Below are 16,561 nucleotides of genomic sequence, written 5' to 3'. Positions count from 1 at the left end.
TTACCAGAATTTTGTACCCATTGTTTACAAATAGTTGGGTTTTTGTATGGAAATCGAAACATTCGAACGCCATCTCGTCTTGATTGACCACAGTTGAAATATTTGCAAATATTTCCAGCCATATTTAGTAAATTATCAAGTTTAATACAAATAAATAAAAACACAGTAGAGAGCTTTTGCCTTGATTGTAGATTACAACTAAATGAAAGCCTTATAGACAAAGTTATTATTATGCAGTTGCCACACTAAAACCTGGAAAAAAATTCTATTTACGGCAACATCAAAAAGATTTGCTAAGATTCCCGTACGTCTGTGCGAGTGCGAGTGAGATATACTTATACATGTTTTAACGACTGTCGGCTATCGGCAGTCGGCACTCGGCACGCGTTTTAAGAAAACGCCGTTAATAATTATTTGCGCTTTCTTTAATAGAATTGACAACGTCGCATTAACGCGGATACGTAGTTGCAGCTGTGATAGCGCAAATGAGGCCGAAAATTTGGGCCGAAAATTCCCAGGTGTTTATATTTTCTATTCAACCGGACTTCTGTAGCTTGTCTATATTTTCTGTGGCAGTAGTTAGACGATGAGGGATGCGGATTTTTCCAAATGATTATATTTTCCGAAGTAACTAGCTGAAGGGGAACTAAAGATGCCATAAATACTGACTCGTCTGATATATTTGGATTATTAAAATTTTGTTTATATGCACTATGTCCCGAAGATCCATCGCAACCCCATTTGCTGTATAACATAAGATCTTGTGAGCTCATTCCTAGGACTGTATTTTGTACGTCAGTTGTTAACAACAGTCGTTTAATAGTGTGGTCTAAAAGATGTTGAAGTGTAATAGAAGCGCCCCTTTCAGTAATTTTCATAAATAAAGGATAACAATCAGATTTGGCTCGAAAAATTTGATTATAACTGGGAAATAAATCGGCATTTCTTAATAAGCATTGTTCTCTTATACTATTATATTGATACCTTGATAAATTCGCATCGGTTATTAAAGCCAAAGCGTCATCTCGAGAAAATTGCTTAATACTATCTTCATTAAACTGTTCTTTAAATTTATGTGCTCCCATTGAAAGCACTTCTCGAACGAGTTCTGCTTCATCTCTCTTCCCTTCTACCCTTAATTTTCTTTCCAATAAACCTTGAAGTTCTGCTATTGATATGTTGTTTACTTCTTCCAGTTTAGATAACTTTCTGCGCTTACTTCTTTCTGAACACTCCTCTAATTTTTTGGTCGGTCTTCCTGCGGAAGTCGAAACTGTCGATGTAGTTTTAAATATTATTTCACCTTCCAACCAATGTTTAAACTTTTTGTTGAATTGTTCTTTAGTTCTATTGACTTGCTTCCACTTACGTTTAAACTTGGGTAAAAAATCTCTCTGTAAAGTACGTTTCACAATTTTGAAGTCATCGGTACTAATTTTGAACCGTTCTTTTAGGTTACGAAAAAGCCTATCCTCACTTCCGTTTAAACTAATAATATTATCCGACAGATATTTTTTACGAACTTTTAACATTTTCACAATAGATTTTTACTGGTTGTACTACAGCAATCTTATTTAATTCAAATAAAACAAGATCTGTCAACGTCCACGTCAACGGCATACATTTGTTTTATTGGCGCGCATGACCCACTTGACTGAAATACGTTATAAAATCTAAATAGGCAAATTTCGGCAACTGCCAAAACTTTGATACATAAGACCAAAGCTTATAGACTACATCAATCCTAAAATTGGAGAGTCGCAAAGCGTCGCAAACTATTTTGTACATTTTTAAATAACATACTTATTTTGTAAAAACATATAATTACATTATATCATTAAAAATCTATAAAATAAATTTATCACATTGTATAATAAAAGTATTATATTACATTAACAGATGTCATTCAGTTTTAGAAAATAAAATATAATTGTTGCTTTTCAAATATTACATAAAAACCCAAATTTTTTGAGACACAACAAGAATGAAATTTAATAAGTTCTATGTTAAATGCGAAAAATCTATGCTTTCACATGCGCTCTTGCATGTAATAATTTTTTTTTAGTATTTTTAATTTAACAGAAAAGTTTACTAAAAAACAGCATAGAATAAAATAAAATATAAAAATAATATTTAAATCTCTTTTGGCCGCCGAATAACATTACGGCTAACCACTGTGCGCCGGCCGATTATCGCTCAGTTGCTCGTCAACGGAGAAGAAGGAGCAGACCTGACCGGGAAGCAATTCCAACACTTTGTCGTTAATTTCGCTAACTTCGGCATTGGTTGGACATAAAATGACGCGTTCGTGTATGGTATCCCGTATTCGACTGGCCGTAGTACCCGCACCGACGTATACGAAATCGATGAGGTGTTGCCGCGTTGGCACCCGAAACTCGGGTGGGATGTCGATCAAATCCCGCGGAGCATAAGCTACACGCGTCAACTTGAGCGGAAAACGTCCTTCACCAATTTCCAACAGCTGTTGGGCGTACCGCGCTGCGACGACGGGATCTGGACACGATCTGGCTCTCAAATTTTCAGAGAGACTCTGCTTGCCTGGCATCACGTAATGCCAGAGAAAACTACTTAAAACCGATCGATTCAGTATCGACATTGCATTCCCATGTTCACGCATCACAATGGGCAAGGTTTGACGAAAGTCACCGCCAAACACAATCACTTTGCCGCCGAACGGTACTTGAGAGCGCGTAATGTCTCGCAAATAACGATCGACGGCCTCCAAAGCAAATCGACTGGTCATTGACACTTCATCCCAAAAGATGACGTCAACTTCAGCCAACCGCTTGCTGCGATTGTGCTCACCGTGGACGTTTCGTTGAGGTCCAAGCCGATCCGGAAGGCCTTGTGGCACGTCATGCCATCCATAATTAGGGATGCTGCAATTCCCGTCCACGCCACCGCCAACACTGTCAATCCATGTATATACCGGCTCGACTTTAATCGAGCATTTAATACGTTATACAAAAAGGTTTTGCCCGTGCCAGCCGGACCATCAATATAAAACAAATTCTGGCAATCGCGAACATTAGGCATCGGTGGCAATACATGATTGGATGTGTTGGTTGGTGTGACGCAACCGTCATTGACTCCTTGTTGGTCTCTATTCTGGTCCTCGTCGTCGTTGTCGTCGTAGTCGTCGTCATCGGACTGACCAAATCGATGGAGACGTTGCGACACTAACCACTCACTAACACCAAAATGAAAACACGCATCACCATTGTTTAGTAAATTTTTTCGCCGTAAAATGGCAAACACTATACGACGGTAGATGGCAAGCTGTTCTACCGTCAAACTAACAACACGGTATTTAGAGCAATACTCCTCCCAAGCAATCCGTTCACGATTACTTTCGTCGGCATAATTATCGTCATCATTGCGGACAGCAGCAGCAGCATCAGTAGCAGCTTGTGCAACAGCAGCAGCAGCAGTCGCCGCCCCAGCAACAACAACATCATCAACAGTATTCGTGACAGGAGTACTGGTGGTGGTGTGGTGGTAGTAGTAGTAGTATCGGAAGAAGAAGTAATCGTAGTAATGGCCGTCGTTGTGGTTGTGGTCAAAGTTGTAAGGTTGGTTGTGGTCGTGATGGTGGTGGTGGTGGTGGTAGTCACAGCAGTTGTAACTACAACTACTGCAACTCCCGCCTCCACTTGCGGTTCCGTCACTTCCGTTACTTCTACTTGCGGTACCACTGCTACTACAGACGACTCCATCACTTGTACTGTTGATGTTGTCCCTGTTGCAGCGGCAGCAGCAGCAATTGTTGTTAACCCAACCTGGCCAACGTCAAGTTATCGTCATTACTATTTCTCGCCATGATGGAATCGATCTGTGCAATGGCAAGATGATAGGCATGACCGTATGAAGTGGTGGTGGGACGTGGACCCAATACCAAGTCGGCAATCATGTGCGGAAACTTGAATTTGGACCAAACCGCTAAAACATTGACCACATAGGATTGGCCCGCGTCCAAACTGATCAACACTATTAAAGAATAAAATTTACGTAAACGATATGGTGCCGCACGCGTCGAAGCTTGTTGCATCGCACGTTCAAATATATCAGTGTTTGCGAAAAGACCGCGACACACACACGCTTCACGATACGTGACGCACACGCTAGTTTCACCACCTGTCTGTGTTTGACCACTGTCCGAATCAAATGCACGGACAGTGCGCAGTTCGACAAATGATCGGCAGCCACGCACATGTTGCAACAGTGTACGCAAACAGTACAATTCATCGTTGTGCGTTGAACGACGACAACGCCAACCACATTACGATTATAAACACGTGATTGCCATTGACCGCGCTTTGCGTTCCACGTGTAATTTTCCGGGATTTCCCTATAAAATAAATCACGTGGCGCTCCCTCCATCTGGTTTAGCTTAAAGTAAGCCGTGAGTTTGGTGTCGATGGTGGCGCGTAGCAAAATCTGCCGCGTCCTCGTCCTCCTCGTACTCGATGGTCTGTTGGCCCTCAAGGTGAACAGGCAGACATAAAACCAAATGACTTCGATCGCTCATCTTAAATTGGAACAGGCGCCAACACGCCTCCATTGAACATTGAACTCACATACCTACAGTCTAGGTCATTACTAATCTCGTCCCAATTTATAGTGCGATGGACTTCATTTTTCGCTTCCACGCGACACATGTCCTCACCCTTCGTTACGTATTTGTACAGATATTTGACGGATGCCAAGGATCCGACGCACTCAAAATTGATGTGACTCTGATATTTGAGTGCCGCGTAACGATTGTAAGGCACAATATCGGCATTGGTGTACGTAATGTTGTTCGAAATGATCATGTGATTGTTGCGACGTCGACGATATTCAGGGTGTCCATTTTTGACCGTTGAAGCGTTATAGTTTAAATCAGTGACCTCCCGTAGGGCCTTTGGAAAATACTTTTTGCAGGTACCGTCCGCTCTCAAACAGGTAACGTTTGGGTCGCGGGTCGGTCCTCTACACTTTGTATGCAGATAAAAGTCGGCTACCGTTCTATACAAAATCGGTTCGACTTGATAGTCCGGTATCTCGGTTGAAACGACATCGTCGACGCGCTCACGGCTGTTTAGTTTGTCGCGCGGTAAAAACGTCACCAAAGTGAGTCTGAGGCAAGCCTCGTTTTTGAAATTCTATCGTGTAGAAATAGTTATGGACGGTACCGTACAATTGTTTCTTGACGATATCGTCCATAAACTCGGTTAATCTAATGTGGAATGCGCGACAAACCAAATCAGGACGGTTTGGTCATTTCTGTTTGTAAGCGAGGTTGTTTTGAACGAAACGTGATAAAGAGATCCGGCTTGCCATGTCTTGCTATTACATTAATCGCATCGAGGTACTGGCGATTCGTAAGACGCATTCCACGTCTCGACGACGCAGGCAAAATGAAAATTGACCCAACTCGATAATCCGTACCAGCTGCGTTTGCCCTTGTCTCCAAGTACCTTAACAAACTACCATAACTGGCTCGCCATCTAAATAGCTGGTGGATTTTATGTTATCACAGCTCGTTCGCCTCCACTTTGACATAAGCGTCCACTACGTACTATTGAAGCAATTTGCAGCCATTATGCAAAATTGTAAATTCATTTAATTCACGGATAGGCGAGATCGAGCGGTGACGGTTCGAAGACTCACTTTGTTGTTGAGTTGGGTTTTCGATGGTGGTAGGCGGTCTTTGTAAGCGATTCGTATCGCGTATCTTAGACGATAGCGATAGAATTCGCGAAAAGTGATTGTCTTCGTCACGTTCCGAAGGTGATGGATCTCTTTATCAAAGCCAAATTCCCCATTCGGAAACAGGATCGGGTACACCATGGGGTCGGCCCATTTATTGAGGTTTTTAAGTTCGTGTCTACCCCGGCCGTCGCGTGGGTAGATGCACAAATCAACCTCGAAGGGTGGTTCGTTGACAAAAACGGCCGCAATTTCAGAGTCGCACGCGTGCAAGCTGTAGTTTCATACCTCGCGATTAATATTGTCCCTAAATCCGATCACTAAACTGTCGAGAATGGCGTTTCTTTCCTCGGGAGAGGTCGCGGCCGCCTGTTTACGTTGAATTACCTCACTGATGGTTTGGTAACTTTGAATTATCGGATTGACCCGACGCAACATCGTTTCAATGTTACGTATAGTTAGGGGTGCGATGCGGTCACCCAAAAATTCCACCCTTCGATTGACAGCATTATTCGAGTCAACGAAATAATACTGATTAAATTTGAGAGTAATGGTGTCGTCCCTAACCTGCTGGCTATTATTTACCGTTACTTGACCATTACTGTTGTCTGCTGCAAAAAGACGAACCGGAATGGCGTGAGTATAGTGGTTAATCTGTCCGCAAATCGTAAAACACCAATGACCACTCACTCCTTCCGGATGAACATCGGTAGGAACAGTCGATTTGAACGATGCCATAGCAAATAAACTGTTTATTGTACGGACGTTGTTCCGAAATTGAACGGCCATCGGTGAATCGTCCGTGAGATATTCAAACATCTCGCGGGGACATGAACCCAACGGCGGTAACACAACATCGCCACTCTTACAGCAAAACTCTTTGCCGACAGATTTTTCTTGTTCAAAGTCCACGGCTAAACACAACAAACACCGTTTTGTTAAATCGCCCACATTGTAAACTGCAACACGGGACTTGGCATCGAGACGATTAAAAAAAAAAAAAACAGTCAAAATGACAGTTTTAATTGTGCAAATCAATTGTAGATGACTTTAAAAATAGAATTAATTTTTATCAAAAAAACACACTTTGAATTTTTCAAAATGTTAAAAACAGTTAAAATGGCTGTTTTAATGGCGTTAAATGATTGCAGAACACTTTAAAAATTAATTACAATTAATTTTAAAATAGAAAAAGTAATTTAAATTTTTCTAAAATTTTGAAATTTGAAAAAATTAGTCAAAATGACAATTTTAATAAAGTAGATCTATTGTAGAACACTATAAAAATTAAATGATCAATCGACTTACCTGTAAGGAAGGTTGATCAGGATTATATGAGCAGTCTCGTCGAAATATTACAAAAACACCCTGTAGATGTTTAAAGAAGTAAAAACCCATCAGCTATAGATTATAGTGTTATAACTATTTGATCAGAAAGAATTGTCAAATTTTAAATAAACGACTTTATTATGGTACCATAATAATTGGCTGCTAACCAAAACATCAAACCAAAAAATAACTAAACTAATCAACAGACCCTTTAAGATTTGCTTCAGCAAAAACGTTAGGTGAATCACGAATGGGCCGATTATAAAATCGACAAAAAACATTCGACTTTTCAGACCAGCCGGCAGTCTTACGTATAACTTCAATATTAACTCCCGCTTCATAGGCTTTAGAAACTGCAGCATGTTTAATGCTATACCCTGTATAAATATTTGTATTAATTCCACTTCTAGTTAAAACTGACTTAATCCAACGGCTAATTATCTGAGAAGAAGCTGGATGCAGAGGCTTTTTAACTGTTAAAATAAGACTATCAACACCGGCTGGCCTGACTCTCTCAGTCCTTTGTAAATACATATCTAACGTAGAAGCCACACATAACTGAAGTCTTTCACGAAAGTAAGGTAAACGTAACACTGGTTGTAGCTTATTCCTCCCCGACGTCTTAATGACTTCATCAATAAAAATCTCAAGATAATCATCCGTCCTCTTAATATTACAAACTTTTAACTTACCAATAGTCTGCATACGATGCGCTGAGACTAATGCTAATAATGTAACGAATTTAAGAGTTAACTCTTTCAAAGAAATATTCTCTAGAGGATACAAACTTTCTAAAAATACTAACACTGGATGAGGATCCCAAGTAGTGGCATATCTTGCTCTTGGTGGTTTAATATTACGTAAACCCTTCAAAAAACGTACAAGCATAACATCATCAACTTTGTTTATAGGTAAAACTAAAGCTAATGCCGATTTATAAGTATTAAGCACCGAATAAGAACAACCTTTCACAAATCTAATTTGCAAAAATTCTACTAAACCTTGAAGATTGTATACATACGGATCGACATTATTTTGTGCACAAAACGACCACCATTGTGAATATACACCATTATATTGGTTAAGAGTCTGGTCACTTAAAGAATGAATTATAGCATCTAAACCTACTGCGGGAAAAGATCTACGTTTATATGCTTCCCGGATATATGGCCGACAACCAGGATAAGCGACCTCCACAATGGATGAGGGTTCCTATCCGGGGACAAAACCATTTTAATATCTGGACCAAAAAATAAAGGTTTCTTCACTAATAAACTCATGAAAACCGGGTACCACGGTTGGCCTGGCCATTTAGGGACAATAATTAGACCTTCAGCTCTAGCATGTGCAACTTTATTTAAAACTTTACTCATCATTGAAAATGGGGGAAAAGCATAAAACTTTATATTAGCCCAGGAAATTGTAAAAGCATCTAAGACGAAAGCGTTTGGATCAGGCTTCCACAAAGCAAACATTTCACATTTTGCATTATTACTTGAAGCAAATAAATCTACACTAGGTTTAAAAAAGTGAAGACAAACTTTATTAAAACAATATTGAGCTAACTCATATTCTGTTTCAATATAACCTCTCCGTGATTCATAATCCGCTATGACATTTTCTTTTGAATTAATGTAAGATGCAAAAATAAAAATATCTTTTGATTCACAATAATTCCATATTTTCTGGGCAATACTATTTAAACTTCTAAACTCCTCCCATAAGATTTATATAACTGATACCAGTAGTATTATCGACTCTTATCAACACGTCAACATGCTGAAGCTGTTGTGTAAAATGCTGTAAACATTTGAAAGCAGCTAACTATTCCAAATAATTAATATGGTGACAAATCTGCTCTTCGTTCCACAGTCCATGGATTCTATGAGGTCCACAACTTCCCCCCCCAACCAACGTTGGAAGCATCCGAAAAAACTTCGATTAGAAATTTTCTTGGTAACAAGGAAACTGAACTATTAGGCAAGTTTGTCAACCACCAGTTTAATTCTACTTTTATAGAACCAAACAAACTCATGTTACCTGTTTTCAACAGAGCCTTTAATTTAGCTCGCTCAAACAATTTTGTATGAGCCCAACCATATTTAAACGCTGGACATGCTGCTGTTAAACGCCCTACTAACTGAGCAAAACTTCTAATAGAACAGCTATCACGTTTTAGAAAATCTGAACATGCACCACACAATGCAATTACTTTTTTCTCTGGCAATGACATTGTCATGCCACCTGAATTAAACAGAAACCCTAAAAATTGGCAACTAATAGTTGGGTGTAGCACACTTTTGTTGAAATTGATAACAAATCCTAAGGAACTAAACAAATCTAAGGCCCTCTTTGTATGTTGTAAACACAAACTTTTATCTTTTGCCATAATTAACAGATCGTCTAGGCAAATAACACAAATAATACCAGACAATCGCAACTGAGAAATGACTGGCTTCAACATCTTAGGGAATACAAACGGAGCTGTGCAGAGTCCCATTGGCAAGCAAGTAAATTCAAAAAGTTCACCCCCATACAAAAAACGCAAATATTTTCTAGAGCTCTTATGAACTTGAATCATAAAATAAGCATCTTTCAAATCAATTTTAGTCATAAAATAACCGGGTTGAAGCAACTGCCTTACACTTCTGAAATCCTCTAACTTAAAATGAGGTACCTCTATATATTTATTTAATTGACGTAAATTTAAAATAAATCTACTTGAACCATTAATCTTCGATATTAAAAAGAAAGTCGAATTAAACTCATCTTTTCGATGCTTGCATCGAACTACAGCTCCGATTTGCAAGAGTTCCAAAAGTTTAATAGACACTTCCGTGCTAGAATTGCCAATAAAACTACCCAAACTAGTCCGCCGCACATGACAAACTGGAGGTCTAATAAAAGGAATCTTATAACCTAAAATCCATTTCAGAACTGTATTGCTGGTGGTAACCGTTTTCCATTTATTATAAAAATAGAATAAACGACCCCCATAACGCACCTCTATTTCCGCGGACGTGTCTGGCTCTGATCCTTCGTCTGAGGCCAGACCTTGCTCCGCTCTTCTCTTTTCTTCCTTTTGTACTGGACCCGGCGCTTTCAGTTTAAAGGCTGGGAATTTTGACGTTGCGGCTGTTTACTGCTCATAGAACGGCGAGTTACTTTCCGCAACCCCAAGCCCACTTCCTTCACTTCTTGGGTATTTTTTATACATTGGGAAAAATTCTGTCCAAATAACCATTCGTCCACTGGGCACTCATCCCCCACTTTCTTAATGGCCGGATCCAAATGATTAGACAACAAAAACCTACGATGCACTGATATCGTATGGTGCACGTCAGCTATTAATTTCGACGAATTAATTATGTGTTGTAACACATCTTTACTCCCTTCGCCTTGTTGGAAAATAGTTGAAATAGGCTCTGTTAAAGCACTAAGAGCAACACCTATCTGCTGTTGGATATAACCAAAAAAATTATCCTGCCGCAAAGTAGATGAGTCTATACAAACTGCCACCTCCTGGTTTAATTTAGGAGCGCGAAGGGTTAAACAATTTTCAGCTATAGGATAATTATCCAATAATTCTTTGCGTAATGTCGTGTTTAATCCACCACGCAAAATCGACGACCAGTAAACGGCAGTCTCAGCATTTATAGGAGGACCCAATGCAGTATGTGGCAGACACCCTGTATATTGTGGTTATTAGTTATTAGTGTTACATAGCGATAATTGTAAACTCGCTGAGGCAGCAGTAAGCGCGAGCCAGGTGAATGTATTGTAAAACATGACTAGGACGGAATAAACTAGGTTATCGAAGTAAAGAGTTGTCTTACTATTCGGGAGTCCTGACTAGAGGAGGCGGACTAAATATAAAGTATTACATGGCGATCCTGCCAGCCTTCTAGCGTTCCTACATGACGTCGGCACCGCTATGAACAATGGGAAAAGCTAATTCCAAGGAGGAAATTGTAATAAACCAGGCATCAAATGGGGATGCGAGAGGCCAAATTTCAACAAATGGACTTACGCTATCCGAAGCCCTATTAATTGGATTGGTGGTAGCCGTAGTAGCAGGCGCTACTTATTTGGTAGTCAGGCGTTGTCGTAAGGGACTAAGGACGACTATAAGACGACAAGTAAACAGGGAAATGCTGCGTCGATCCGCTGATGCCTTGAATCAAAACCAGGAAGAAGTTTAAGTTTTAGGGTTTTTTTTTTAGGATAAATGGGAAGAAAGACATTAATGGAGACTCCAATGGAATAATGAATTGATGAACTAGGAAAAGAAATATTATAATAATTAATTACCAAGGGACTATAGTGATGAACAAAAAGGGATTAGATGTTAATAAGTTTGCATGTAAGTTAAGAATATTATAATTAATTTGGGGGTTATTTTATTAATGTAAAGCATAGTTATAACACTATTTCGGGGATCAGAAAGTAAGGACTCGTTATAAGCCACGATTTTATTCTACAATTTTACTCTTTATTAAAAAATTACGTAAGGGTTCTTATGGGAGATAAACTTAATGAAATACTAGGCTCTTTAAATAATATAAAAACTAACTTATTTAAATCAAGTTACGAAAGATGACAATCGGCATACGTACAAAAAAAGGTTGACGAAGCAAAAGTTATTTTTGGCGAGCTCAAAGGGGAGGTTGCTGTTATAAATAGGAAAATAAACGCCTCAGAAGTAGAGCAAGCTGACATTTTATTAGTTAAAGATATTGTGGAAAAAATTAAAAGAGTGTATGAAGAAATTTTGGCTTTTGGGCAAAGTCAACAAAATACTAACAAGTCGGAGGCAATCATGGCGTCTTTTGATATAAAAGTAGTTTCTAACTTGTTACCTGTACTAAATGATTCCGAGGAAAATACTAAAAAATTAATCGATGCTGCTGAATTTTATAATTCTACACTTAAAAACGAGGATAAAGAAAAATTAATCAATTTTATTTTAAAAACTAGGCTTTCAAGCAACGCCAAGCTAAGATTGAAAACTACCTATAATTCGCTCGAGACCCTTGTAACGGATATAAAAACTTATCTTTTGACTCGAAAATCACCAACCGCTCTTCAAGCACAGTTATTTTCTATAAAGCAAAGCAGTAGATCTATTGAGGAATTTGGAAAAGAACTGGAGGACCTTTTTGTTGGTCTAACGATTTCGCAAGCAAACGACGACCCTGATATTTATGAAATTTTGAGACCAATTAATGAAAAATCAGCTATTAAAAGGTTCGCGAATGGTCTTAGGAGCCAAAGGCTTAGTACCATTATTTCAGCAAGAAATTTCGAATATTTAAAAGATGCAATAAAAGAAGCACAAGACGAAGAGAATTCTTTTCTAAATGATGGTAACCAAGTTTTTAACATGAGTCATAGGGGTAGAGGAAACAGTAATCGGAATTCTTATAGGGGTTTCAATAGAGCTAGATCGTCTTCAGGCCAATTTAATAATAACAATTCTCGTAACAATAATTATGCTAATTTTAACAATAACAGCCAGAGATTCGTAAGAAATGGACATTTTAATCGAGGCAGTAGGAATTTCCGTGGTCAGCGATTTCAAGGAAATCGAGGACGGCCATTCAACCCGCGCAGTAGTGACGGTGCTAGGGGATTCCGACATAATGTTAATTTTGCTTTTGCTGAACAAGGATTAAATGTAGGTGAGGAAAACAATACTCATCAAACCGGCGAAACGTTTTTTCGTCCCTAAAAACAGAAACGATAGCGAAAACATTTTTACTTACTCAGATAATTACTTCAATTCATTTTTTTTTTACATAAATAAGAAAAAAGTAGATTTTCTGATTGATTCAGGAGCATCCTTATGTGCACTTCAACTAAGATATTTGGACCCATCCATACCTTTGTATAGAGAAAAATTAGAAATTAAAGGTATAGGCGGTAAATTAGTTTCGATAGGTTATAGTTTCTTGAATCTTTACGTAGAACAGATAAAATTTAGGATTAAATGTTATATATTCGAATCTCTACCATGCCGTACTAATGGAATAATTGGAGAGAACTTCTTGAGGTTATACAAAGCTAACCTAGATTACGAAAAAAATGCATTGACACTTTTAAACGAAGACAAAAAAGTAGTTCTTGACTTAAGGGCTACAGATAATCATGTTTTGGTAATTCCGCCTAGATGTGAAATTGTTCACATTAAAACAGGAATGACAGAGGAGTGCGTGGTTTTACCGAATGAGATATGCCTGGGTGTATTTGTGGCAGGTGTAATAGCGCAACCAATAAACGGAGAAGTACCAATAAAAATTTTGAACACTCGCGAAAGTGAGGTTTATTTAAAAAATTGTTTACCTAGGGCCGAAAGGTTGAACGACTATTCTTGTTGTCAATTTAGTAACCAAAAAACTTCAGTCAGTAGAGTAAAGAAATTGTTTGATTTGTTAAAATTAAATTACTTAAATGAAGAGGAAAAAGTTTCCATGGAAGGACTCACAGCAAAGTATGCGGACATATTTCATATGCCAGGAGATAAATTGTCAGTTACAAATATTTATATACAGTCAATCCAGATTAAACCAAATACGCAACCAGTATACGTAAAACCTTATAGGCTAGCGCAGACCCAAAAAGACGAAATAAATAATCAAGTTTCGCAAATGCTTGAAAACGACATTATCGAAAGTGCTCAAAGCGAGTGGTCTTCTGCGGTCTTGTTAGTGCCAAAAATGATTCAACGGGAGAGAAGCGTTCTAGGCTTGTGTTGGACTACAGATTTTTAAACCGTACTTTGGTAGACATTAAATTTCCTATAGCAAATGTAGTTGATATTTTAGATTCGTTGGCAGGCGCTCTCTATTTTTCTCATTTAGATTTAAGTCAAGGCTATTATCAGGTTGAATTAGACGAGCAAAGTAGGAGATTTACAGCTTTTACAACAGATCGCGGCCAGTGGCAAATGAAAAGGCTTCCAATGGGGTTAAAAAATCAGCCCTAGTGCATTTTCTAGGCTAATGACAGTTGCCATGGCAGGTCTCAGTTACGAAAAATGCTTTGTTTACCTAGATGACTTGATTGTGTTTGGGAGAAATTTGAGCGAACATAATAAAAATCTAACAGACGTCTTTAACCGGCTACGAAAAGTAAACTTGAAACTAAATCCTTTAAAATGCGAATTTAAAAAAAAAGAAATACTTTATCTGGGCCATATCATTAGCGAAAAAGGGATATCGCCTGATCCAGATAAAATTCACGCATTGAAGGAATACCCAACTCCAAAAAAATTCTGACTAGGTAAAACGGTTTGTAGCTTTTGCTAACTACTATCGGAAATTTATACCAAAATTTGCGGAATTATCGGTACCCCTAAACAAGCTCTGTAGGAAGTATGCAAGATTTGAATGGACAGTGGAATGCGACGAATGTTTTCAAACGTTAAAAAACGCTCTAACAAACTACCCAATTTTGGATTATCCCGATTTTTCTGAACAAAATGAGTTTATTCTTCAGACTGATGCATCCAATTTTGCAATCGGTGCAGTTTTATCAAATAAAAATAATAAACCGGTAGCATATACAAGTAGAAGTTTAAACAAAGCAGAAATTAATTATCCCACTATGCATAAAGAACTATTAGCGATTTTTTGGGCAGTAAGACATTTTCGTCCTTATTTATATGGTCGAAAATTTAAGATACGAACGGACCATAAGCCTCTTTTGTATTTATTTAGCTTAGCTGACCCTTCGAGTAGATTAACAAAATTTCGTTTGGGGCTGGAAGAGTACGATTTTTATATAGAATACGTAAGAGGTAGTGAAAATGTAACTGCCGATGCTCTATCGAGGATTAATTTAACTTCAGAGGAATTAAAAAGTCTAAGCAATAATATAGTGACTGTTATGACTAGAAATCAGTTTAAGGGTTTAAAAGAACAAGAAATTGAAGGGGATAAGAATAATCCTGCAAATGTTAGGCCTGATCAACCAAACATTGTAGAAATTCTCAAACCGCCAAAAATCGGTGTTGAACTAATTATAGCGACCCAAGCACAAATAATATCTATACAAAAATACGTGACAGAACACTTTGGGAATTTTTATTTTGTTAAATCACAGTCTAGTTTGTTTTATTATCAGGAAGCCGGATCAACATTGGCGCGAGACGAAATGTTGACGGATCTGATTGGAATAAGTAATAAAGCAAAAATAAAGGAAGTGTTTATTTTGAAAGACAATACGAGTATGGAGTTTATTAAAGAAATAGGTAATGGAATAAAAAATACAGTAAATTGGAGGGGCCCCCGTATACTAGTAATAAAAGGAGTTAAGAAAGTAATAGATATGGACGAAAATAGCTATTTATGTAACCAGTTACGAAAAGATCGATTTTGTGTAACGAATGAATGTTTGTAGGGCGAGCGCAGCGAGGTCCTACAATTTGAATGAGTTACACAATAAGACATTTTCGAAACGTGTTGCATACATAATTTTTTCTAATTTTGACCAAAAAGCGGTAAAAACCATCTTTTAAAGTGATTTAACACAAATATTCACTTTCATAGCACCTTGTATAAACTGTGACAACGACATGTTATGATGGATGTCGCCCATATGTTTCTACGGAAATGCATAAAAACAGGGAGTGATGAAATGAACTTTTTATAACCAGTTACATAAAGTGATACTTTATGTAACTAGGAAAAAGATATTTAGATTCGGTTTGCACAGGCTTATTGGTTAGTCATTTGTCTATTTTCTAGTCTACAAAAAGTCATATCATTGCATTTAAATTTTTTGAGAAAATCCATTATTTTGGTTATAATATCAAATAACGCCCTCTATCGGCGGCCGTTTAGGTCACAACTGTCATTATCAGAAGAAACCTAAAAGCCCAAGAAATGCTCTTTTCAATGATACCAAATTTATCCAAATGTATTAAAGACGTTTCGAAGTTACAGGCATTTATTTAAAACAACATTCAAATACCCCCCACCACTTTATTTCGGAAGATAGAGAAAAATGTTTTTTTCAAAAAATGTTCGACTTTAAGTTAACATTAAAACGCAAAAACTTTTTTGTTACATTCATTGGGGAAAATCACAAGAAACGTAACTTTATGTAATTCAAGATGGCGCAAACGCCCTCTGGTAGCCATCTTGGAAACTTGAAAATAATTTCCAGCATTTTCCCTTGCCTACTTAACCTATAAATTTTTTTACCGTAACTCTCTACGGTCATTACCTCGCTTATTTGCCCACCCTGTACAGGTTTTATTTACAGTAGGATTTTTATTTACAATTTTAGGCAAGCACACTTTTACGTTTGATATTATATTTACACGCTTGTAAAGGTAGTAAATGATACTCCGGCAAGTTCCCTGTATTCAATATATTTTTGCTGAATAATTCAATTATATTTATGCATTACACTCTTAGTTAAATGTTAAAAAACGAGATGTTAAAACACGAGAAAACGTACCTCAAATCAGTCGACCAATGTGACTACTGTCTTTTTACAAGGGGAGAGACAGAGA

General features: G+C 37.8%; 2 protein-coding genes across 2 annotated transcripts; both read right to left on the bottom strand.

Annotated features, from left to right (window-relative positions):
- Nucleotides 1-4,411: 4,411 nt before the first annotated feature.
- On the bottom strand, nucleotides 4,412-9,505 carry LOC145723992 (uncharacterized). The gene is made up of 5 exons (XM_081972050.1): nucleotides 9,469-9,505; nucleotides 6,001-6,626; nucleotides 5,674-5,928; nucleotides 4,599-5,165; nucleotides 4,412-4,549 (listed from the first exon to the last, which is right to left on the bottom strand). The coding sequence occupies exons 1-5, from the start codon at nucleotides 9,503-9,505 to the stop codon at nucleotides 4,412-4,414; spliced, it is 1,623 nt and encodes a 540-aa protein (XP_081828176.1).
- Nucleotides 9,506-9,981: 476 nt separating this feature from the next.
- LOC145723989 (uncharacterized) lies at nucleotides 9,982-16,266 on the bottom strand. The gene is made up of 2 exons (XM_081972046.1): nucleotides 16,248-16,266; nucleotides 9,982-10,730 (listed from the first exon to the last, which is right to left on the bottom strand). The coding sequence occupies exons 1-2, from the start codon at nucleotides 16,264-16,266 to the stop codon at nucleotides 10,144-10,146; spliced, it is 606 nt and encodes a 201-aa protein (XP_081828172.1). The 3' UTR covers nucleotides 9,982-10,143.
- Nucleotides 16,267-16,561: the final 295 nt, after the last annotated feature.

Source organism: Ips typographus, linkage group LG2 (assembly GCF_016097725.1).
Source record: "Ips typographus isolate SLU linkage group LG2, UJ_Ityp_2.0, whole genome shotgun sequence".
NCBI classification, from domain to species: Eukaryota; Metazoa; Arthropoda; class Insecta; order Coleoptera; family Curculionidae; genus Ips; species Ips typographus.
This window is presented reverse-complemented; position numbering and strand designations above follow the sequence as displayed.

Coding starts and splice junctions, on each gene's coding strand:
- LOC145723992 (XM_081972050.1), bottom strand. CDS start 9,505: ATGTTGAAGCCAGTCATTTCTCAGTTGCGATTGTCTG. Junction 6,627..9,468: donor TTCTCAGTTGCGATTGTCTG/GTATTATTTGTG, acceptor TGTTGTGTTTAG/CCGTGGACTTTGAACAAGAA. Junction 4,550..4,598: donor ATGACCTAGACTGTAGGTAT/GTGAGTTCAATG, acceptor TTCCAATTTAAG/ATGAGCGATCGAAGTCATTT.